Source organism: Canis aureus, chromosome 24 (assembly GCF_053574225.1).
Source record: "Canis aureus isolate CA01 chromosome 24, VMU_Caureus_v.1.0, whole genome shotgun sequence".
NCBI lineage: Eukaryota > Metazoa > Chordata > Mammalia > Carnivora > Canidae > Canis > Canis aureus.
In genome coordinates this window covers 35,780,592-35,804,942 of record NC_135634.1, presented here as the reverse complement: position 1 = coordinate 35,804,942, position 24,351 = coordinate 35,780,592, and the positions used below count along the sequence as shown (strand labels likewise).

General features: G+C 40.2%; 2 protein-coding genes across 18 annotated transcripts in view; both read left to right on the top strand.

Moving 5' to 3' along the window:
* PPP3CC (protein phosphatase 3 catalytic subunit gamma) overlaps window positions 1–19,494 on the top strand; it is a 110,496-nt gene extending 91,002 nt beyond the window's left edge. The window contains exons 11-15 of one of the 5 annotated variants that reach the window (XM_077868878.1): window positions 3,931–3,957; window positions 4,858–4,939; window positions 5,530–5,627; window positions 12,179–12,208; window positions 13,350–19,494. In XM_077868878.1, coding sequence (XP_077725004.1) covers window positions 3,931–3,957; window positions 4,858–4,939; window positions 5,530–5,627; window positions 12,179–12,208; window positions 13,350–13,576 — 464 coding nt within the window. In that variant the 3' untranslated portion in view covers window positions 13,577–19,494. The remainder of the gene's footprint in view (window positions 1–3,930; window positions 3,958–4,857; window positions 4,940–5,529; window positions 5,628–12,178; window positions 12,209–13,349) is intronic. The other 4 variants (XM_077868881.1, XM_077868880.1, XM_077868879.1 and 1 more) reach the window with 4 other exon arrangements.
* The window catches only part of SORBS3 (sorbin and SH3 domain containing 3), a 27,960-nt gene continuing 22,418 nt past the window's right edge, over window positions 18,810–24,351 (top strand). For 12 of the 13 annotated variants that reach the window (XM_077868870.1, XM_077868876.1, XM_077868875.1 and 9 more), the window contains exon 1: window positions 23,026–23,161. In XM_077868870.1, the coding sequence (XP_077724996.1) occupies window positions 23,055–23,161 (107 nt within the window). In that variant the 5' untranslated portion in view covers window positions 23,026–23,054. Of the gene's footprint in view, window positions 18,940–23,025; window positions 23,162–24,351 lie in introns of those variants that run through there. The other variant, XM_077868874.1, reaches the window with a different exon arrangement.

Sequence of the window (24,351 nt, the reverse complement as noted above, 5' to 3'; positions counted from 1 at the left end):
ATCCTCCATAACAACAAATCTAGCAAGTAGTGTGTGATACCTCTGAACAACAAACTATAAAACATTATTAGAGAAATTATTTTTTTTTTTTTTAGAAATTATTTTTTATTTTTTTAAAGTTTTTTTTTTTTTAAGATTTTATTTATTTATTCATGATAGACAGAGAGAGAGAGGCAGAGGGAGAAGCAGGCTCCATGCCAGGAGCCCGATGCGGGACTCGATCCCAGGTCTCCAGGATCATGTCCTGGGCCAAAGGCAGGCACCAAACTGCTGAGCCACCCAGGGATCCCTAAAACATTATTAGAGAAATTAAAGGAGATCTAAACAAATGGAAAGAAATGTTCATTAATATTTGGAAACCTCAGTATTGGGCAGCCCTGGTGGCGCAGAGGTTTAGCGCCGCCTGCAGCCCAGGGCATGATCCTGGAGACCCTGGATCGAGTCCCACGTCGGGCTCTCTGCCTGGAGCCTGCTTCTCCCTCTGCCTGTGTCTCTGCCTCTCTCTCTATCTCTCTCTCTCTCTGTCTCTATGAATAAATAAATAAAATCTTAAAAAAAAAAAAAAGGAAACCTCAGTATTTAAAGATCTCAATTATTCCCACATTGATCTATGGATTTAGTACAAAGTCAAATATTAGCAGCCCATTCGATTCTAAAATTCCTATGGAGGGATGCCTGGGTGGCTCAGTGGTTGAGCACCTGCCTTTTGCTCAAGTCATGATCCTGGGATCCTGGGATTGAGTCCCGCATTGGGCTCCCCACAGGGAGCCTACTTCTCTGTCTGCCTCTGTCTCTGCCTCTTTCTCTGTGTCTCTCATGGGTAAGTAAAATCTTAAATAATAAATAAATAAACAAACAAATAAATAAAATTCATATGGAAATGCTGAGGATAGATTCTAAAATTTGTATGAAAATGCTACAGATAAGGTTCCAAAATTAGTATGGAAATAGCTTAAGTCTTGAAGAAGAACAAGGTGGGAGGACTTATTCTTCATATCAAGATTTACTATAAAGCTAGAGTAATTATAATTATTAATTCAAGGACAGATGAGCACTGAAACAGAACAGAGAACCCTGAAACATCACAACATATGTGGACACTTGGTTTACACCAGAGGTGGCACTACCAATAGTAGGAAAATGTTGTATTTTTAATAAGTGATTTGGGGATATCAGAAAAAATTATACCTGATCCATATCACATTTCAAGCCCCAGAATAATTTCCAGATGGATTAATACATTCAAATATGAAAGGCAAAACAGTAAAGCTTCTATTCTAGAATTTATAATATAGAATATCTTCATGGCTTTGGGGTAAAGGACAATTTCTTAGTGTGGACACAAAAAGCACTTACCATACAGGAAACTATTAATAAGTTGGACTACATTAAAATAAGAACTTATATTTATCAAAAGACCCTATTAAGAATGTGAAAAGACAAGGTACAGGGTGGTAGAGCATATTTGTAACACAATCAACAAAGAGCTCAGTTGCAGAATGTGTAAAGAACTGCAGGTCAGTTAGATGAGACTTGAACAAACACTTTACAAAAGAGAATATCAAAATGACCTGAAAAGATTTTCATCCACATTAGTAATTGTGAAAATGCAAATTAAAACCACAATGGATGATTCTGTACATCTGCTAGATTGGCTAAAATTAAAGGTGAATTACAGATAACACCAAATGGTGGCCTGGATGTGTAGCAACAGGAATGCTCATACACTGAAGTGTAAATTAGTATGTCCACTCTAGTGTCAGTAATGCCAAACTGTTGTCCAAAGTTGAACATATACATATCCAATAACTGAGCATTCTAATTCTTGGAATATACCTCACAGAAATAGCAGCAAGGAGAAATGCATCAGAATAGTCATAGCAGTCAAATTCACAATAGCCAAAAAATTGGAATCAGACCAAATACCACTGACAGTTAAAAGGGTAAATTGTGGCATATGTATACATAATAGAATTGTATACGATAATGACGATGGACTACAACAGGCAAAACACAGATCAGTCTTACAAACATAATGTTGAGGAGCACCTGGGTGGCTCAGTGGGCTAAGCGTCTGCCTTTGGCTCAGGTCATGATCCCAGGGTCCTGGGATTGAGCCCCACATCAGGCTCACTGCTCATCAAGGAGTCTCCTCTCTCTCCCTTTTTCCACCTCCTGCTCATGCTCTCTCTCACTATCTCTCTCAAATAAATAAAATCTTTAAATAAAAAACATAATGTTGAGGGCAGCCTGGGTGGCTCAGCGGTTTAGCGCCGCCTTCAGCCCAGGGTGTGATCTTGGAGACCCGGGATTGAGTCCCACATCGGGCTTCCTGCATGGAGCTGGCTTCTTCCTCTGCCTGTGTCTCTGCCTCTCTCTCTTTTTCTGTGTTTCTCTCATGAATAAATAAATAAAATCTTAAAAGAAAAAACAAAAACATAATGTTGAGCAAAAGAAGCCAGACACAAAAATATATATTTGATTGTTCCAATTACATAAAGTATAAAAACAATGAAAACCATAGTGCTTGTGGATCCACACACACTTACATGGTAAAACTATAAAGAACAGCAAGAAAGTGATTTCAATAAGGGTCAAGAGAACGATTTTCTTTGGGAAGAAAGAGATTATATATCTGTATTTTGTACTTTTCTTTATGTTTCTCCTACTTGACAATAAAAAAGTTTTAAAAGTTACAAACCTATAAAAACATGAGATTTTTGCAGGACTTTTTAGAAGCTGGAAAACGAATGAATGTTCCTCACTTGGCTGATTCAAGAAAGCTGAAGTAATGGGGAATGCTGAGTTCTAGCACAGAATTCTCAAAAGGCAAAGGAATTGGTAGTAGGAGTTTTTAGAATTGGGGACTGTGGGCTGTGGGGAGGAGGGAGATGGTCACTGAGTTGAAATGAGACTAGATGGAAGCTATTTGAAAGGCAATTACAGGGCGTCTGAGTGGCTCAGTCGTTGAGCTTTGGCTCAGGTCATGATCCCGGGGTCCTGGGATCAAGTCCCACATCAGGCTCCCCACAGGGAGTCTGCTTCTCTCTCTGCCTGTGTGTATCTCTCATGAATAAATAAAATCTTAAAAGAAAAAGGCAATTAAGTCCTAGTTGTTACTGGGTAACTGCCTCACCTCCAGGTCTGGAGGTTAATCTCTAAAAAAAAATGTAAGCCAAAGAATTTCTGGATTAGGGGTACAACTGAAGATGTCAGTGCCGTGCCCGAGACATGTGAATTAAGTGGCCATGTATATCCTCAATACTGATACAGAGAACTCCCTCACAAAGTCCCACTCTGATCACTTCTGATAAAGCTGTCCACTCGGCAACTTGGAGAGCCTTGTAGGTCCCCATTCTCAGCCACAATCAGACTCCTGGGATTATATCAGGATAGTCTTGAAGAGAATCAACAACACAAACAGCAAAAAGCAATGTGAATGAATGTGAGATTCTGAAGAGAATACAAAATTGAAAAAGGGAAAGACTATAATATCTCCAAAAAGATGTAGGAAGATAGTAACAAAAATTAAACAAAAAATATACCTCTCTTAAGAGATTTGTAGGCTCTTCATATTGCCCTTTGTTTTGGTTCCCTGTTTTCAGTGTCATTTGTTTCCCAAACAGTATCTTTTTCTTTGTCTAATTTTATTTGCGTGACTTATGGGGGGACAGGGTATGTTGGATGACAACAAATGTGAATTAATGTAAAACTATAGACTTTTAAGAAATGGAAAATGCTAACAAGAATTCTGTAATTTAATACTGTCTTGCTACCAAGGATGTCTCTTCTGAGCCGATAAAGATAGTAGCCTGCTTCTCTCATTGCATTTCATTTTGATTTTTTTTCTCTCTTCCATGTCAACTTAAATTTCTCTTGCCATATTTCTATCTTCATCTCCTTGTTTCTTGCTGTCTCTTCTCCCCGAAGATCACTACATTTCCAGCTATCGGAAAGGTATCCGACTAAAATGTGCTAAGAGCTTAATACCTGCTGTCTGTCCCACAACAGCCTATTAATTTTATTAGACTTTTTTAGTTGTAGTTGAATGATTTCAGAGAGGCTCTCCATCCTCCCTTTCTGTTTTAGTGTAAATGTTTTCTTTGTGCCTGCTGTATAATTCTGCAGAATATTGAGAGCTGAAGGGGCAAGGAAGGAGAGGCCATGTTTCTCTTTCTGACTTTTGAGTGCGGTCACCTGGTGCATGCCTGGACCTTGGCTTCATGTGTGAGCTGTTCCCTGAATCTTAGATGAGAAAAGGCCATACAATGTTGTGGTAGCTTTTTTAAAGAAGCCTCCCCCACCCCCATCATAACTGATATTGCACAGTTGTCTATGGTAGGAAGTAACTCACTGGTGTGTGAGTAAGTGAGGATTATAGAATGAAAGCAGCCCTCACTAAACTGAGGAGAGCTAGCTGTATGTTTGCCTGCAGAAGACAACTGCGTGAATCATCACTTGCCCTTTGGCAGGCCAAACCCTGCATCCTGAGGTGGCCCACAGCATTCTCAGAAGAGATCTTTGCTGTAGCAGCTGTCTTTGTTGACATGTGTATGTTTCATTCTTTGCTGTGCTCTGCATTTCAGAGGCCACAAAGAAGTCCCTGCCTCTCGTAGGTCCATCCAGTCTGTCTTTGTTGTGACCCTTCCATTTTTTCATCTTGTTTGCCCCCTTAGGTTGTTTTTTTCTCTTGCTCCTTAGAACTTTCTGGGATTTTTGTTTGTCTAAACAAACTTAGGCCCTGATTTCCTTTTCTAAAACAACCATTTCTTTAACTTAGAAAGAGACTTCATCCTGCATTTTTATCATCTAACCTGTTAACACATTCTTTTAACTCACTGATTCTTTGTATTGAAGGAGGCACTACAGTTCGAAAGGAGATCATCAAGAATAAAATCAGAGCCATTGGGAAGATGGCACGGGTCTTTTCAATTCTGCGGTAAGGATAAATCTGTCATTACAATGTGGGATCAAGGCATTTTGAGAGACAATTAGAAGTTGATTTCAGGACAGTTTTTTTTAGAATTGGAGTTTGGTATGATTGGATAGGTCTTCAGAGCTGAGTGCACACTGAATCTAACCAATATGTTAAAGTGACTAGAAATGTTTTGGCAAACATTCATTGGGCACAAGCTTAGATGTAGTGAATGCAGTGACTTACTGTGGATTCTTGGAGCCAGATTGCTTGTGTTCACATCCTGGCTCGACCTCTTCTTAGCTATGATTTTGAGCCTCAGTTTCCTTGTCTATAAAAGTGTGATAATAACAAGACCTGCTTTACAGTTATTAGGAGGATTAAATGGGATGATATATGGGAAACATTTAAATAGTTCCTGGCTATTGAACCTGCTGGTTGTTTAAAATTGGAATATTTACAGAAAGCATCTTTTTCTTTGGGTCAGGGAAGGGGTAGGAAGAAGGAGAACCTGTCCTCTATCTCTGTGCATCTTAACTTCCCTTCTAGTATCTTTGAACTGCTGAGTGGTAGACATCCTGGCATTAATGTAGGGCTTTCACCTTCCTTTGCAGGGAAGAGAGTGAGAGTGTGCTGACTCTTAAGGGCCTGACTCCTACAGGGACACTCCCTCTAGGTGTCCTCTCAGGAGGAAAGCAGACTATTGAGACAGGTGAGTATGAGAAATACTCCTTTCATGGAAGATGTGCTCCCATTACCCAGCAGTCAACAGAAAATTTAAAATTAGGGCTTCTTTCAATAAATGATATTAGAGCAATTGGATATCCATGTGAGGAGAAAGTGAATCTTAACTCTTATCTCTATATACAAAAATTAACTCAAAATGAATTATAACTTAAACATAAAAGATAAAACAATAAAACTCCCAGAAAAAAATATGGAGAGTATTGAAGTAGATAAAGAGTCCTTAGGGCACAAAAAGTAGTATCCTTAAAAGAAAAAAAAATCAATTAAATTTCATTAAAACTGAGAATTTCTATTCACAAAAATATATGATTAAGAAAGGGAAAAGGCAAGCCATTAACCGAGGGAAGATTTTTTGCAATATGTCTGTCTGACAAAGGGCTTAAATTCAGAATCTATAAAGAACTATAAACTCAAGAAGAAAAATACAACTACACTTTATGCTTCACAAAAGAGGGTATCAAAATGGCCAGAGAGCATATGAAAAGATGCTTAATATAGTTACTCATCTGGGAAATAGACATTAAAACCACAGTGAGATACCATTATATTCAGCAAAATGGCTAAAATTAAAAATTCTAGGGCAGCCCTGGTAACCCAGCCGTTTAGCGCTGCCTTCAGTCCAGGGTGTGATCCTGGAGACCCAGGATCGAGTCCCATGTCGGGCTCCCTGCATGGAGCCTGTTTCTCCCTCTACCTGTGTCTCTGCCTCTCTCTGTGTGTCTCTCATGAGTAAATAAATAAAATCTTAAAAAAAAAATTCTAACAATACCAAGTGTTGGTGAATTTGTGGAGAATAGAACTATATACATTGCTGCTGGGCATGTAAATTGGTTCAACCACTTTGGAAAACTGTTGGGCAATAAAGCAAAACATTATCGTACCCTAAAACCCAGCAATCCCAGACCTCGTATATCAAGGAGAAATAAGTGCATATGTCCACCAAAGGAATTGCATAAGAATGTTCACCATAGCTTTATTCATAATAGCCCCAAATGGGGAAAAACCTAAATGTTCATCAATAGCAGCATAGATAAATGTGTTCTGTTTATACAATGGAATATTACACATCAATGAAAAAATTATAGATACATGCAAAAACATGGTTGAATCTCACAAATGTTATGGTAAACTAAAAAAGCTAGGCACAAAAGGGCACAGACTGTGTAATTTATAGGATGTTCAAGAATAGACAAACTAGGGGCACCTGGGTGGCTCAATTGGTTAAGCATCTGCCTTCAGCTCATGTCATGATCCCAGGGTCCTGATTGAGCCACATGTCGGGCTCCCTGCTCAGTGGGGAGCCTGCTTCTGCCTCTGCCTCTGCCTCTGCCTCTGACCCTCCTTTTGCTGGTACTCTCTCTTGCTCTGTCTCAAATAAATAAAATCTTTAAACAAAAAAAGAAAGGGGGCAGCCTGGGTGGCTCAGCAGTTTAGCACCGCCTTCAGCCCAGGGCCTGATCCTGGAGACCTGGGATTGAGTCCCATGTTGAGCTCCCTGCATGGAGCCTGCTTCTCCCTCTCCCTGTGTCTCTGACTCTGTGTGTGTGTGTGTGTGTGTGTGTGTGTCTCATGAATAAATAAATAAATAAAATCTTAAAAAAAAAAAAAAGGAAAAGAAAAAGAAAGAATAAGCAAACTAGCCAAATGGTAATAGAAGCAGAATGACACTCTGTTGGGAGAATATTGACTCAGAAGAAGCAGAGGGGACTCCTGGAGTAGTGGCGATGCTGTATATTTCACTACCTGGGTAGTAGTTACATAAGTGTATTTTTTTTTAATTTTTTTTTTATTTATTTATGATAGTCACAGAGAGAGAGAGAGAGAGAGGCAGAGACATAGGCAGAGGGAGAAGCAGGCTCCATGCACCGGGAGCCCGATGTGGGATTCGATCCCGGGTCTCCAGGATCGCGCCCTGGGCCAAAGGCAGGTGCTAAACCGCTGCACCACCCAGGGATCCCTACATAAGTGTATTCATACACAAAAACGTATAGATATTGGTGCACATGATATGTCTCATGTATTTTTTTTTAAGATTTATTTATTTTAAAGAGAGAGAGAGCACTTGAGCCAGGGGATGGGTAGAGGGAAAGGGAGAGAGAGAATCTCAAGCAGACTCCCTGATGAGCATGGAGCCCATCTGGGGCTCGATCTCATGCCTAACTGAGATCATGATCCGAGTGGAAATCAAGAGTTAGACACTCAACTGACTGAGCCACGTAGACACCCCACTTAATGTCTTATTTTGGGGTGTTAGAATTTCTCAGAGAGGGAGTTTGCCTCTGCCTGCCAGCCATATCCTATTCCAGTGTCACAGTCACCTACCTATCCAGTCAGTGTCAGTACTAAAAAGCTTATGGATGCTGACTTGTAAGGAGAGGGCTTTATGGAACCCTGCAATGAAGAGATCAATGTTTGTCAGAATAGACATAGATGTGGTCAAGCAAGGCAACTAATTCTAGGCACAAAAACTGGAGTTGAAGCATTCACAACTTAAACTAGACTTTCACTGCTTTTATTGGCCCCTTATTTTATTACATTGTTTGTCTTTTTTTTTTCCTTGTCATACCATTACTTATAGGAATCCTTTGCTTTTTGTGGAAAATCCACTGATATTAATAGGAACAAGCCCCTTTTTCCCCTTTCCTTTTATAGGATTGAATTGCTCCTTCTCTTTCAAATTAAATACTGGAATATTAGAGTTCAACTATTTGGAAGGAGGAATGAACATTTTCTCCTTGGAAGTACATAACTATTTTCTTAATTTCTTTAGTTTCATAGAAAGGATCAGTAAACTACTTCAGGTTGAAATTTTTTCTCTCAAACAAATGTGCAGTTTCTTATAAACAAAATACTTCCATTACTTTGTTTGGTAGTTAGTCATGGGAGCTACTCTGAGAGTACTTCTGACGAGGCAGGTTGGAATTAGTAGGAAACACCATGGATAAGGAAAAAGGGAATGTCTATATCCTTACTTGAAAAATTTTAGAAACTTGCTGATCCACAAAGTTGTTGTTTTAATCTGCACCTTGAAAGACCAAATCTGGGATGAATAATGAAGAGAATTGTATAAATGTGCTATTTGGAGATTTGTTTATAATCTTTGGTCTGCCTTTTGTTCTCAGTCCCAAGTATATAGTTTCTCTTCATTCCTAATTGGAATATGAGTGTTTTAATAAAAATAGCATTTTTATTGATACTTTTGAAATTGATAGATGTCTTCAGGAATGCATTAAGAACAAAACTAAAGTTGGAGCCAGCTTTTTAGAGCTTCTTATGTCTCATTGATTGACAGAAACTGAATTTATTTTGTCGTTTTCCCATCACTCAGTTTTACAGGTTCATTGGCAAACTGGAGCATTAGCTAAAAAAGACCTTTTATTGTTCTGGTAACTCTACTTGGAGAGCTTTCAACCAACAATATCCCATATGGCCTTATGGGATTCATTCATTTATGTCTTAGCTTGTTCCAAGAGGGATTTGAGTAAGTTACAGTGTACATATAACACAGTGAAGTAAAATAAATATGCTTGGAATTAGAGCACAAAGGAAAACAAACAAACAAAAAGCCAATAGATAGTCACAGATTTTACTCCCAAGCTTCCTAGTACCGAAATAAAGAGGAGTGCCAAGAACTGAATGAGATTCACAAAGACCGTAAAATAAGAAACAAGTGGGTGATAAATTGGACTACATCAAAATTAACATTTGTGCTACAAATGAAACCATCATCAAGAAAGTGAAAAGACAGGACGCCTGGTTGGCTTAGTGATTGAGCATCTGCCTTTGGCTCATGGCGTGATCCCAGGGCCCTGGGATCGAGTTCTGCATTAGACTCCCTGCAGGGAGCCTGCTTTTCCCTCTGCTGATGTCTCTGCCTCTCTCTGTGTCTCTCACAAAAAAAGTCTTTTAAAAAAGAAAGTGAGGGATCCCTGGGTGGCGCAGCGGTTTGGCGCCTGCCTTTGGCCCAGGGCGCGATCCTGGAGACCCAGGATCGAATCCCACATCAGGCTCCCGGTGCATGGAGCCTGCTTCTCCCTCTGCCTGTGTCTCTGCCTCTCTCTCTCTCTGTAACTATCATAAATAAATATAAAAAAATTTAAAAAAAAATAAAAAAGAAAGTGAAAAGACAACCCATAGAATCGGTGGAAATATTTACAAATCATACATTTGATAAGGGACTGATATCTAGAAAACAGAAAAGAACTCTTATAATTGAATAATAAAAAGACAACCCAATTAAAAAATGAGTAAAAAAAGTTGAATAGACATTTTTCCAAAGACATGCAACTAGCCAACAAGCATGGGAAAAGTTGCTCAACATCATTAGATATTAAGGAAACACATCCAAACAACAATGAGATACCACTACATACCACACCCAGGATGGCTGTGATCACAAAGACAGATAGTAACAGGTGTTGGTGAGAATGTAGAGAAATTGAGACCTTCTGGTACCCTGCTGGTAGAAATGTGAAATGGTGAAGTATTTTGGAAACCAATCTGGCAGTTCCTTAGATCAGTAAACATCAGTTAACCTTATGACCAACCGTTCCACTTGTAGTTGTATACCCCCCAAAATGAAAATGTATCCACACAAAGACTTGTTCACAGCAGCATTTTTCATTAGAGCCAGTAGGTGGAAATGGCCCAGATGTCCATCACCTAATAAGGTGGCTATTCACACAACAGCATACTGTTCAGTCATAAAAAGGAAGGAATTACTGGTACATGCTTCAACATGACTAAACCTTAAAAACATTGTCATTTTCCCATCATTACGCTAAGTGAAAGAAGCCAGTCACCAAAATCACCCTCTGTGCAATTGCATTTATGTGAAATGTCCAGAGCAGGCAAATGTGCAGAGACAGAAAGTTGATTATTGGTTGGCTCAAGGATTAAGGGGAAGGGATATTTGGGGTGATGAAAATGTTTTAACCATAGATTGTGGTGATGGTTATACAACTCTAAATATATTAAATCATTGAACTGTACACTTTAAACAAGTGAATTTTATGGTATGTGAATTATATTTCAGTAAAGAAATATAATAAATATATATAAATTAAATATAAATAAACCAGTTTCTCAGGTTTTTTTGTGACTGTTTCTTATAATGCCCCTTAATGCAGGCTAGTATCTTAAAACTCCGTGCAAAAAGTAATTCTAGAAGGACTCAAAACAGTGTAATACTAGTACACATTTTACCACATAGCTTTTAAACTCTAATTAGACCAACAACCTGTATACAATTTCAGGCTGTGCTTTGTTCTTCCACTTTGTAGCAGTAGCAGCAGTGATGTACTGCTTGAAGGCACTATCATTTTCTTGTAAAAGTTTATTTGTTCTATTCCAGGAGATTAGGAAGCGTGTGACATTGCTTTACCACAGGCCCACATACGGTGGACAAATTCAAGCACTTGATAAGTTGATTCCAAGTTTCCATTTTTCACATTGTGACAGGAGGTTAATTGTCAGTCCTCCCAGTTTCTCCTCTCTTGTTGTTATATAAAACCTCAGAAACAGCAAGCTATACTGCTCATTATTTTTCCCTGACTTCTTGTAAAAATTTGTTACTGAAGGAACTGAGAGGGTTCCTCTAATAGGATCTTTCTTGCTACAACCTGTAACCTTTTCATATACTAGGGTTTTTACTGTTTTAAAAAGATGATGCAAGGAAGTTTACCTCCTGGCACTAATTTTTAAATTGCTTCCTTTCCCATCACTGAAGGAGAAGGCTCTCTTAGTAATTGACCCACTCTTCTGCACAGTGAATGGAAGCCATGTATGGGTTGGAAATGTCAGCTTCTGCTAGATCTCTAATCCCAAATGGTACATGAATTTGTATCCGGTATTGAGTAGTTTTATGTCTTTGCCAGTTTAGTATTCTACCCCTGGACAAGAAATAACCACTTACTTATAACCCATTTTTCTCTCCTTCCAAATGCTAGTCTGTTATTCAAAGGCCATTCTCTTTTTATTAGGTAATTAAAAAGGACAGTTGGACCCTACCCTACATAAATTGCTTAAGAGCAGTAAGAAGTAGTCTTAAATGACCATTTTGAATAGGACCCAGCAACAGCTCATTGAATACCATCTGAGCTGTTAGAAACTAAAGAACAGTTGTAATATTAAATTACTTGACTCAACTTATTTTGATATGTGAATGTCAAGATGTAAATTAGCAGCTGGCTATTTAAAAATGAGGAAAGCAACATAACTCTTGGTTTCTTATAGTCAGCTTGACTGACCTGTTGTCTTAGCTATAGATGCTATTAGCTAAAAAAGTTCCCATGCCACCTGAAATGTTAAAAAGTATCAGAACTCTCCCCATTTCACATTTTCTCCCCAATTTAGTTTTTTGTAGTAATCCTCACTTCTCTAACTAGTTGACTTTTATTATGGATGGGAATAGGCTGAGGTGGGAGCCTGGGATGTCTGTGCTGGCAGCAATGCTGTTGGTTTACTCACTCTTTTTCTGTCTTCATTTTTGCATGCCACTGCTCCTGCCTCTTACAGCCACAGTAGAAGCGGTAGAGGCCCGGGAAGGTATGGCCATATTCCTATGATAGATGTGATCATGTGTCTGTCTACTAGTTTTAAGAGCTTTGTCAACATCTGAAATCTTCTATTATTGCATCACCAGAAATGTAACAGTGAGAAAAGGAATAAATATTTCTAGGCATGCTCACAAAGTGTTTCCTTTATGTCCTGTATTTATGTTAATTTAAATTACCCTCTCCACAGCTAAAGGCCTCTCTGGGCTCTATCAGTTTTAATGCAATGGCTGAAGCTTAAGCAACTGGTCATGAGGAATCAGGTAGTTTAATCCTGTAGCCCTTCCATAGAGAAGTGACTTCTGTGTGATCACTAGAGACTCAAACAGGTCAGCCTCTTTATCTAATGATTCTGAGGGATATCCAGAGCAGAGACACAATTGGACAAGGATTTAGTTTGATTCATTTCTGAGTTGCCCTAAGGCAGTTAGGCTAAATTATCTGTTTCTATGAAAACAAATTTCAAGTAACAGATCATCTATGAATCCAATAATGGAAATCATTGGGATTGATAAACTTGTGTTATTAATTTCATTGTTTTGTTAAGTAAGGTGGGTTCAAAATAGGAATGCCTTTCCTTGGTGATACAAAAGTTCAACTAGAAGGAAGATATCCAGAAGCTCTTTTTTAGATGCCTTTTAACTTATATTCAGCCCCTGGTTGTGCAAGAGAAAAAGCTGTCCTTCTAAACAAAAAGATGAGCTCTTTTTTTATTTTTTTTGTGGTCAATATGGTGTTTGTGCTAAAGTCAACTACTCTGTTGAACTTGTTCTATTATTCTAGTGTTGTCTCTTCTCTTACATTAAGCATATTTCAGGCCCATAAGAAACTCTTTCTCAAATGTATTGAGGTTAAGAATGAACTTAGCCATTTGTCAGGTATACTTAGACCATGATTAATTGTATTGAGCTTCTGTGAAAATTAACTTTCTCAGTTTCGATGGCCTTATCAGCCTTAGGGAAGCAGTAGCTTCAGATGAGGCTGATTCAAATCAAGTCTTGCATATTACTTTCACCAGACATGTGCTCCAACCCTTCTTTGGTTTTCTCTACGAGGTTGCTGTATGCTAAAAAAACTTTAAGCTTGTTGCTTTGTTGTCTAATCAAGCTCCTCCCTTTCCTGTTTTTCTGTAGCCATCAGAGGGTTTTCGCTTCAGCACAGGATCCGGAGTTTTGAAGAAGCCCGAGGCCTGGACCGAATTAACGAACGGATGCCACCCCGAAAAGACAGCCAGTACCCTGATGGGCCAGTGAAATTGGTGGCTGCTGCACAACCCAATGCTGCGCATAGGAGTGATAGGGGGAGAAGAGCCAATAATGACACAGAGCCCTGCTGTGGCACAGGTGGATCCAAAACCTAAGAACGAATTTTATTTATTTATTATTGGAAAACAAAACAAAACAACTTTAACAACTTAAACCTGGAGGTGCATTCATAGTTCACTCTGCATTTATGCTGTAAGAAAGGTGACCATTTTATAAATTGTTTTTAATTTATGTTTAATATATATATAAAAAATACATGTTTTCCTTTTTTCCCCCTAATTTTTAGGAACTGATCTGATTGTCTGATACATATGTGAAGTCTTGTGCTACAAAGGGGACCTTCCCCTAATAAAAGGGCCTTGGAAACCTCCACCCTGGGTTTCTGACTTGAACTAGCCAGCCTTTTCTCTTGTTCTTTTGGAAGGTGATATCTTTCATTTCAGACTAATAAGACTTTTTCAAACACAAGAAGGTGTTTTTCTTTTCCCTTTCTATGGGGTGCCATTGAAAAGATTGTTCAGATTTCAGTGGCTAAAACTTCTCTTCTTATGGAAAACTTGATTAGAGTAGAACTTCTAAGTGAATAACCCAAATCCAGTGATTTGAAGGCCAAGGAGAATGTTTTCCATATAACCTACTTTCTTTTGGACTCTCAGTTCTTTTAATATGTTCTAGTAAAACAAAATAAAAAGCAATGAGGGATTTTCTTAAAATTACTCAAAATTTCTTCTTCCAACCGTGGGCATAATTGGTTTAAACTTCCCTTAGAACTTGGGAGGTTTCTTAACTGTTCCCAAATCCTTTTGCTTTGATTTTTGAAGCCCAGGTGATTTACCCAACTGCAAAGGAAGCTACGTATCTAAATATTTTATAAATGCCCTCTGTAGAACTTTTGACAGTAAGAGGTATTTATGTCCTTCTGTGCAATTGCATCAGCTGTTGTATCTGTTCTCCCCATTGTCCTTCTATTTTTCTATGTCAGCGTTTCAAAACTGATTAGAGTAGAATGATCCTCTTGATCCCCTTATGAATTCGAAGTCTTTCTAAAGGGCATTGGATGATGAGGATTTCCTATTTTCTGTATTTCCTATTTTCTGTAATTACTGGGATGTTTCTCCATCTTTAAACACTCATTAGGTTGAACTGTATGTCAGTCTCCATTAGCATATTTTGGAATACAAAAAGTATTCAGACACAGTGTTTGAATAGCCTTCTCTTACTTTTTCAAGTAACAACCAGTGAGGCAAAGAAATTTTGGTGATCCTTGGGCTCCCATTTTTGGTTTAGTCTGGTGACAAGTGCCATGTCATAATACTCACTGGTCAGCTTTGCAGTGAATGTGCATGTCTGGGCAATACTACACCAAAGTGATTATTAACAAAATTCTTAATATCATTTGGGATGTAGGAGTCCAGCATTGAAGCAAGTATCTCAGACAGTAATACTTAATGTTGTAAGCTTTAAGGACACCAGAAACCTTTCTCAAAAAACAAAAACAAAAACAAAAAACAAAACAAAAAATCCACACCATTTCACTAAAATAATGAGGATTTAGCCCATCTATCTCTGTTTTCCTATACCTTTTGCTATCAGTTCCCAATTTATGACAGAGATCAAAGCATTTTAGGGCTTGGAATCTGGTGACATGTATTGCTCTGTCAATAATAAAAAGATAGGAAGGAGATGGAGGAAGGAGATAGAAGACCTCTTACTGGCTTATGAGTAAAACCTGTGAAAGGAGGGAGCTAAAGCCATGAGTAGTTATCTTTTACTGATCATCATTTATTTATACTCAAAGAGGGAATTCATCACCTGAATAGCCTCATGCTCCTCCCTCCCCCAGTCCCACTATAGAAAGGACCACTGTTTTGGAAATCTCACCTAATATGAAGGTCAGTCCACATGACAGATTTGATGGATGGGAGTCCCCATCCCTTTCTCCTTTTCTCCTAGCTGAGGCTGTTATACATACATAACCTGCAGGTAGAAACCACTCTTAAGGGCTTCAATCAGCAGGCAAGTACAATGAAATAGTTATTGAAAATCTCTACAAGCAAAAAAATACTGTTCTAGTAAAAAGGATAGTTATTTAGGAATGTCTTCATATCTTCTCAAAAACAACTTATACAGTAAAGCAAGTCTTCTTGACAGGCCTGGCAAAAGACCTGTAAATACAGAGAACAAACTGAGGGTTGCCAGCAGGAGGGAGGGGAGTGAGGGATGGGCAGAATGGGTGAAGGCAAGAGGGAGATACAGGCCTCCAGTTATGAAGTAAATAAGTCATGGGAACAAAGGCACAGGATAAGGAGTACAGTCAATGATACCATAATAACAATGTAACAGGCCAAAATGGTAGCTACACTTGGGGTAAACATAGCATAATGTATTATCTTGTCATATGACTTAACTTGTATATCTGAAATGTAACATGTGTCAACTATACTCCAAGGAGGAAAAAAAAAAAAAAAAGGGATGTATTTTACAGGTACCCTGTTAGCTGTTAAGGGATCAGCCAGAAAGATAGGAAGTGATGATTCAAGAAAGTAAGAGTGAGTTTATAACAAAGTGACAAGGAAGTTAGGTTTGAAAATTCAAATTCTGTTGAGTTCTAAAGGCAAAGATATTTCTTAGTTCTGTAGAAAGTTGGGGTGTGTGTTTCAACAGTTTAGAAAATTGCGTATAAATGTGTGTCTGTGTGATACAGGTAGCTTCTGAAAGTAAGACCAACAATCTATACTTTCATCTGTATTTGCACCTATGACTCAAGATGGGTTTAGAAGGCCTGAGCCTTGAGGATCTATCTACCTACCAGATAGATTATGATAGGTCTATCACTATCTAGATATCTATAGATTACATCTATGGATAGTGATATCTATAGATAGTGGTAACAGACTGTGATAAAGTGATAGTAATAAAGACTGATAACAGTACTTTTTCTTCACTTTAGGCTTCATTGGAGGGTTTGTTTGTTTTCAAAGATTTTATTTATTTATTCATGAGAGACACAGAGAGAGAAGCAGAGACAGGCAGAAGGAGAAGCAGGCTCCATGCAGGGAGCCTGATGTAGGACTCGATCCTGGGACTCCAAGATCACACCCTGAGCCAAAGGCAGACGCTCAGCCACTGAGCCACTCAGGCATCCCTTACATTGGAGGGTATTTAATATGTTTTCAAATATTTTAATCTAAACAGTAGCTCCCAAGATGGCTGGTTACCTGTTCTGGGTTTCCCTTAGGCCATCATTTCAAACACTTTAACTGCTGTCAGAGCTCTGCTGTATCTCCATTTTCAAAGCCTCTTCTATTTTATTAAATCTTACCCCCACATGTTTTAAAGATACTAAAAATACTTTTCTCTTGTTCTCTACTTTAAGATCCATAGAGACCTTATTTTCTTCAATTCCTCTCATCTAGGAGGGAAAAAACCCACTTCTTACATCCGTTCCCTAGACATGTTGGAGGACATGTCTATTTTACTGAAATATAGTAAGTTTTTGTATATTTTACTGAAATATCATTTAAAAACTGATGCTTCCCAAGGACCAGTTTTTCTGACTTTTTTTTACATCTGCATCATAGGAAATTTCAAACTGATCAGATGACTTTTTTTTTTAATAAAAATGTAAAAACTCATCTAACACAAGCTTAAAATATACATCCTTTTTAAATCTCTGTGTTCTGAATATTTAGAGCTAAAACAACCCAATAAGCCAAGGGTGTGTGTGCGTGTGTGTTTAATGGCATGCTAAAACAAAAGCAGCCTCAGTTTTCTTTTAAAACCTCAAGGCAAACACTTGGTTAATAAGGACAGACATTGCTGTTTCACTGGCCTTTTGTGACTGGATACTGACCTGCAAACTGCAAAGTGAAAATTGTGAATCGCCCTCCGATGGGCTTGATCTGGCTCCTTGTGCAGGGGTAGAAGAATCAGACTCTCTGGGAATATCAGTATTTCTCCTATACTTCTATCTATATTTACATTGTCTTTTCTGTTCCTACACAAACAGTTGCAATTCAGTGAAGCAAGTTCTTGTCAATAGCAGACAGACATCCTAATAACTTATCCTAATAACTTAGGTATGACTTCCTGACACTGTTCAAAATAGGAAAAGAAAAATCCTTTTATTTGTTTTGCCAACAGAATATTATTATTCAATGTCATTAAGGAGCAAGGGTGGGATTTCTTAAAATCGGATAACTTTGGGGCCTTTCGGCTTTGTCATTGTCCCATATATCCTCTTCTCAGTAATTTTAAAATACAAAGTTTGAGGCAGCTGCTCTTCATAAGAAAAATAATATAAACCATGCTTACATGATATATAGCTGGGCTTACATGGTCATTACTAAAGAGTCTGTCCAGCCTCTCAGAAGGAATAAGGCTAAAATCGCTTCCCTCCACCCTCCTGTTTTATGTATATAGTGTAGCTGATTGCCAGAATTTTTGACTATTTTATCTATAAATATAAAATTCAAGCTCTTTAGAATTAACTAAGTTAAAATGGTTTAGGAAGAACTTGCCCCAGATTGACTAATTTATAAACTTTTTCTTCATATTAATTATCAGGTTTTTTCTCCAGTTTTTATATTGAAAATTATTTCTGAACCCATAAAGACTTGTTAAGACATCACTCTAGAATCCCCAATATTTATTGTAGTTGTTATAGTAACAGTGGAACCTAAGTGTTTTTCAGACATTATTCAGCTTTTTATACCTAGGCAGAAACAATTTCAGAGGAAAGGTAAACCCACAGCCCCAGTTTGGGAATGAGGTTCCAATTTCCTAAATCATTTGTGGTTATAGTGATGGATACCATCTTGTTTGGCACCTGGTCCACATCTTTCCCAAAGCCTCTATAAGAGGGAGTAGAGGGCAGCCTGGGAGACCTCATCAAGAGCCAGAGGAGGGTCTGAATGACCTGGAGGGTAGTTCCAAAGCACTATGTTGCTACAATTCCTCTTCAGCAGTAGTGTGATCAAACACTCATAGGAAAGTCAGAAGAAAGAGCAGATGTGTATAGAGGAAGAAAGTTGTGTAGTCGAAAAACAGGGCTGTTACTCTTGAGTTGTGCAGAGAACTGTGTTAACAGTAGAGCTTTGTGCCGTTGCCAGAGTGTGAAAGAGGGAACCTGTGTTACTCTGAGACTCATCACCTGCCCTGCCTATGTCTAGCCAGCCAAAGTGAATGGGGCCAGGCTTAGCTGCCTTCATCTATGCAGTCACAAAGGTAAAGATGATACTGGCGAGGATATTCCCTCCCGGGAGGCCTTGGCCTCACGCCCCAGCAACCTTGGCAAGACTTGCTAAATAACACCTTTGTCTGGGACAGGGTTATGCATCTTCCCCTCTTCTACACCCTCATGACAAGTCAAGGTGGCTTAAGATCAAGAAGCAAGGACAATGAATGTGGACCATCCCTCTGAGCAACTCTAAAGTAGGGCCATGCACACGGCCTTCCTGTAAGTTCTTGCCCCGATCCCGTTCACTTCCTTAACATAGCTGTTTCCAAATAACATTTTGTGGGGGTTTTTTTGCATGTTAAACTGAAAGTGCATGTAATAGGGAGGAAGCCTACCATAGATTTTGATTTGCGGCAATAAAGATAGGTTTTTTGTGTCAGAGAACCTTTTTGAAGATGTCATCATGAATGCCTTACTTTTCCTTTCTCAGCGCACTGTGACCAATAGTATTTTTCCCAATGGAAATGTTAGCAGGCATTTTCCAAGAAAGCATCCCAGTTTTGCTTCCTAAATGAGGTGGTCAGACATAAATTAGCTGGTAATGTCATTTTTTAAAAGGCCTTTCTGAATGATGGATCATTTGCCTATGCTGAGAGATTATTTGCTTTATCTTGCTTTTGGTTATGTGAAAGAAAATGGTGGAAATGTTATTTACTGGCAGAAATTAACAAGTCTTTTTTGTGATCAAGAAATTAATTTGTTAAAACTTTCTTATTGTAAATTGGAAGTCATCTTAAAAAAAAAAAACACTGTTAAAATTAAATGATAACCTTATTGGCTTCCTGTGTCTTTATTTCCTTTATTTCCTGGTAGAGGCACTTATATTTGGCTCTTACCCGTTTAATAATTCCATAAATCAAAGGAAAGTCTGGTGTTTGATGTCTGGTCTCTGATAAAGGAATCTCCTCACAATAAAAAAGACCTCTTCTTTCCCTTACCTCTTCAGCCCTTTCTTGAGTTTTAAATAGGCTCTGGTGACTGCAGTGTTGCCTCTCCCACTCAGAATCTACTGCCTTGCCCCACCCTCTTCCCCCGGCACTCTGCCTACCACTAACTCATGCTCCAGTCCCAGCTCCTCCTGTGGCTTTTCTGGCAGAGGCCACTACTTGTAGGAAAGGAAGAAAGAATGGAATGTCTTTCTTCTTTAGTTTTTATCTATCTTACAAAAGATAAAAATAATTTTTATTATAGTAACTTAATAATTGCAGATGATCCTAATAATAGGCATGAGTTCTATCTTGGGAAAAGTCACAGGAGCCAGAGAGGCATGGACTATGGGGCTGGACTGACAAGAAAAGGAAGTATAAGACCAGCCTTTTGATTCCTCCCCAAAGTAAAAATAGCATGAGGTGCTGTGGATTCACAAGGTAAAATAAGTAGAGGATTGAGAGGAGAGAAAGCACCCAGGGTCCTTAGGACAAATATATCAGAGGATTTTATCAGTTCTGGCAGAAGAGGCCAGACATCAGGCCTCTTAAATCCAGGCCTTGCCAGGCCTGAGTAAGGTAATTTCACTGCAAGTATAGCCACAGCAAGGGCCACAGAGCAATTTACAGGCCAGAATACAAGCCCAGCTTCCTAATTTCAAATAAGCTGGGTATGCATTTTGGGATCTTTGTTATCCAAATAGTGTCCTGACTTGGCAATGTCCTTATACCTCAGCTAAACCATCAGTAAAATGAGGCAATGTTTGCCCTTATTTCCAGAACTGTGAAAAAAGTTATTTAAAATCCTGGAAATTAAGAACTAAAGTGCAAACTCATATTTACCTCCCATTACGTGTAGATTCAATCTCTACCTTCTTGCCTGCTGTATGTAATTATATGGTCTTCCTGGGTTTTCTATTGTGACATGCAGGTTTTAGAAAGAATTAATTTTGACCCAGTAGATTAGTAACTTAATGGCAAATTAGACAATCTTTTTAATGTTGATACAGTTTAGGAGAAGTTTCATCATAGAACTCAAGGAGGGGAAGACAAGGTTATTCTTTGTTTGGAGGCCAGTAGACACCGTGAAGTCGTGCTCTGATCGACAAATCAGCCCTCTTATCTGTTTACCTGTGCTAGGGAAGAAGGTTGATGCAGACCTAGTTTTCCAGCCCCTGCTCTGTGTGCCCGTCTTTGTGGCTGAATTAACTTGGCTGGGTTTTCCCTCTGAGGTCATCACTTATTTATCCTTCCCTCATAAAATCTACTTTCTAAAGGGGCTGACAGCTACTTGCTCTTTCTTTCTTTTCTGAGAACTAAAAGAGGTCCAGCTCAGCTCTTCTCAAAGACACCCCATGTGCACATGATGCTTGTTTGCTCATCTATAAAAGGAGAGAGAACAGTCGCTGGCGTGATGTCAGTGTAAAGGCTTCCTTGAAGACAGCATAGACAATTGGACAAAAGATTGAGTTCTGTTGCAGCCTCTGGGGTTGGGATGTGACTGACTCCGAGAACCCTGCATATATGATGCCTGTTACATCATGTGTGTGCTATGGAGAGCCGTGTGCAAGGCAGGCCTGAGAGCCTCCTCCTCCACGCCCATGAGGGTCCACTCATGCACCCTGGCCGCCAGGCCCCAGCGCTGACCATATCTGACCTGTGGTGGGTATTTTTTCACTCCATTATGGTCTGCTCGCTCAGTTCCCCTGGCAGGAAGAGAACACTCTTCTGAGAGCACAAATAACCTGCTCAAAGCCTAACTAAAGAATATGCCAGAGTTCATCTCTGTGAAGAAGAGAAGGAATCAGATGCCCTTCCTTTGCCTAATGTGGGAGGACTGAGGCACAGGGCCAGAAAGCCACTTAACTGCTCAGGGCAGATCTCAGAGTGTGACATTCAAATACCGGACTCTTAGGACTAGATAAATACTTCTCCAGAAATGAGCGTTCCAGGTGTATGTCTTCTGGGATCCCTGGCTTCCTTTTCCCACTTGAGGAATAAAACTGAATTCTCTGCTCACTTACAGTAAAAAGCTATTTAAGGGCTTCTTCAATTCATCCTTTTTCTTGGTGACAGAGGTTGGTTTTCAGAGTGACCTGTATTCCTGTATGAACAGCCACAGGCTTCTTCTCCTGCTCTGTGTGAAGAGTCACATCTCTTGGGAGTCTCTTGACTAATCATTCCTTAGGGTGGTGGGCATGGACAGATCTCTGTTGACTTGGGTGCCACCAGGGGATAATTCCCGGAACAAAAGGTGCCAGGCTTGAGGAGCGGGGTGGGGGGTGGCGCATACGGCTGACCAGGATCAGATAGCTAGGAAAAACAGAGCAGTTATGTAACTGTGTTTACTATGGCTCAGGTGACTCTGAGAAGGCAGAGGCAGCCCCCTGACAGGAGGCACTGCCAGAGATGGGGGAAGAGTCACAGGGAGGGACGTCCCTGTTAGATAAGGGAGTCACCAGAGGAGATAATGCATTGGGATGAAAAGAATCTCTTTGTTGTTGACAACAGCCAGGTCACCTCGGACAGCCTCTCCCTAAACCGTGCCAGCTGTCTTCAGGGTTAGGCCATCAGCAAGTAGAACTGAGGCTGGAGGGAGGAGATGAGAGATCAGATACCTGTTTCTTGGCTACATCTCTGGACTTTGCTACTCCTCACCCCCGCCCTTTACTTTTTTATTTTTAGGACTTTTATTTATTTGAAAGAAAGACCACAAATGGGGAGGAAGGGCATAGGGAGAGGGAGAAGCAGACTCCCTGCTGAGTAGGACCCTGGGATCATGAACTGAGCCAAAGGCAGATGCTCAACCAACTGAGCCACCCAGGCGCCCTCCCCACCCCTCCTTTAATCTTCCACTTTTCAGAGGAGGGATTCTTCTCCCTAAATATGTGCAGAAAAGGAGCAATCAGTCAAGATTCCTTATGCTCTATGCTCCCACCAATCTCTCATCCTCTTTGCTATGAGGCCCAATGGCAACGAGGGAATATTACGCAGGGATCTTGTTGTAGCTCTTCCTTGGTCCAAGCACACGGCTCAAGACTCAGAGGAGAGTGATTTCCACTGGTACCCGGGCAGAGCAGGTTCTGACCTGAGAGAGGTGATAAGCCCAGCAGAGCCTGGGCCTAAGTAGGCAGAAGTCAGAGCAGCTCAGGAGAAAGGCTCAGGTCTCCAGTGTGGGACCTACCCTGCCTCCCCCCACAAAGCTGTTTACCGGACTCCCTATTCCCATAGAGATGAAACTGGTAGCCAGTCCCCAGCTCCTTGCCCCTGGCTGCTACCTCCTTTTGTGAGAAACAGGAAGTGAGGACCTTTGTCAGCTCAGCTGCACCATCTACATTAAATATTTATCTTGGAGTCCAGGTCAGAGCCCTAGAGAATAAGAGACGCTCGCTGCTGGTGAGAGAGGGTATGGCCAGGATTCCTGGAATTGGAAGATCTTCAGCTTCACCATCTTTGGAGAACAAGGAAGAACATGAAAGAGATGTGGCCCTTCTTAGTCGAAAGGATCCTGACAGGTGGGAAAAAATTGGTGACAGGGGAAAGGGGCATATATTTTATCTCTGAGGGAGGGAAGAGGATGGTGCGGAGGGTGGGTAGGTAAGTATCCAAGCTTTAGGGGTAGGACAATGCACTGCTGCCTGTCCTCAAGAAGTCCCAGAATGCCTACAATCCTTTCTGCAGCTGCATTCTGTGGGCCAGGGCTACCCATCGCACCCCATCCCTCAGCTCTCCTGGATAACCATAGATTCTTGGAAGGGGCCTTAACGGTGACCTTGTCCAGCTCCTTGCTCAGAGCAGTCACTGCTTTTAGACAGATACCCAATGATCAGTAGGCTTTGGAACCCCTGTAATCATTCTAGACGTTTTTCCTTGGAAACTTTGGATCAGCTTCCAAGTATGCACCCAAGGGTCCCACCTCTGTTAGTGCAGCCAGGCCGTTTCCACATGTCTACCCTGTAGACACTGGAAGCTAGCCAGCATGTCTGTCTCTCTCAATCTTTTCCACAACCTAAACGTGCCTCCTTCCTTCTTCACATGTGGTATTGTTTCAAGCTGGTTCACCACACTGGAATAGCTCTTTTAACTGAACTGAGAAAAGATAAAGCTAACAGCATCAATAATGGGATTAAAAAAAAAACTTTTTTTTTCATCTTTTCTTCATTCCCTTCCTTCTCCACTTCTGAGTTGAATGATGTGGTTGGAAGACACCCTTAAGCGCATGGTGGCTTTGGGACACCAATCTTACACCCAGTAGACATGCAATAAATGTTTTCATATTTTCATAAATTATCATTGATCCCTCGCAAAATAGATCTAAAATTGCCCAATAACTACTTGTTATTTTGGTTGGTTTGGGGCTTGGGTCCCAGAGGCAAGCCATGGGTGAAGCAGCCCTCCAGTTTTCCCATTAGCTGTGAACATTCATGAAGCATCTTGGCATTCTATACCATGCTCCGCGCCCGACGCAGAGGCTTGGGGGGGATGGAAAGATGGGCCAGAGGGCTTGGGAGCCAATGGGCGCAGGCTCTTGGGACTGGTGTCCGAGCAGTGGGAACAGCGGAAAAGCAGCAAGATCAAAACAAATACGGTGTATGGGAACACCAAGACCCTGGTAACCCCATCCCCGCCAAAGGGACCCCGCCCTCATCCTCTTCAGGGGCGCGGCACGCCCAGGGGGCCGCTCCCTACAGCTGATTTCCTCCCC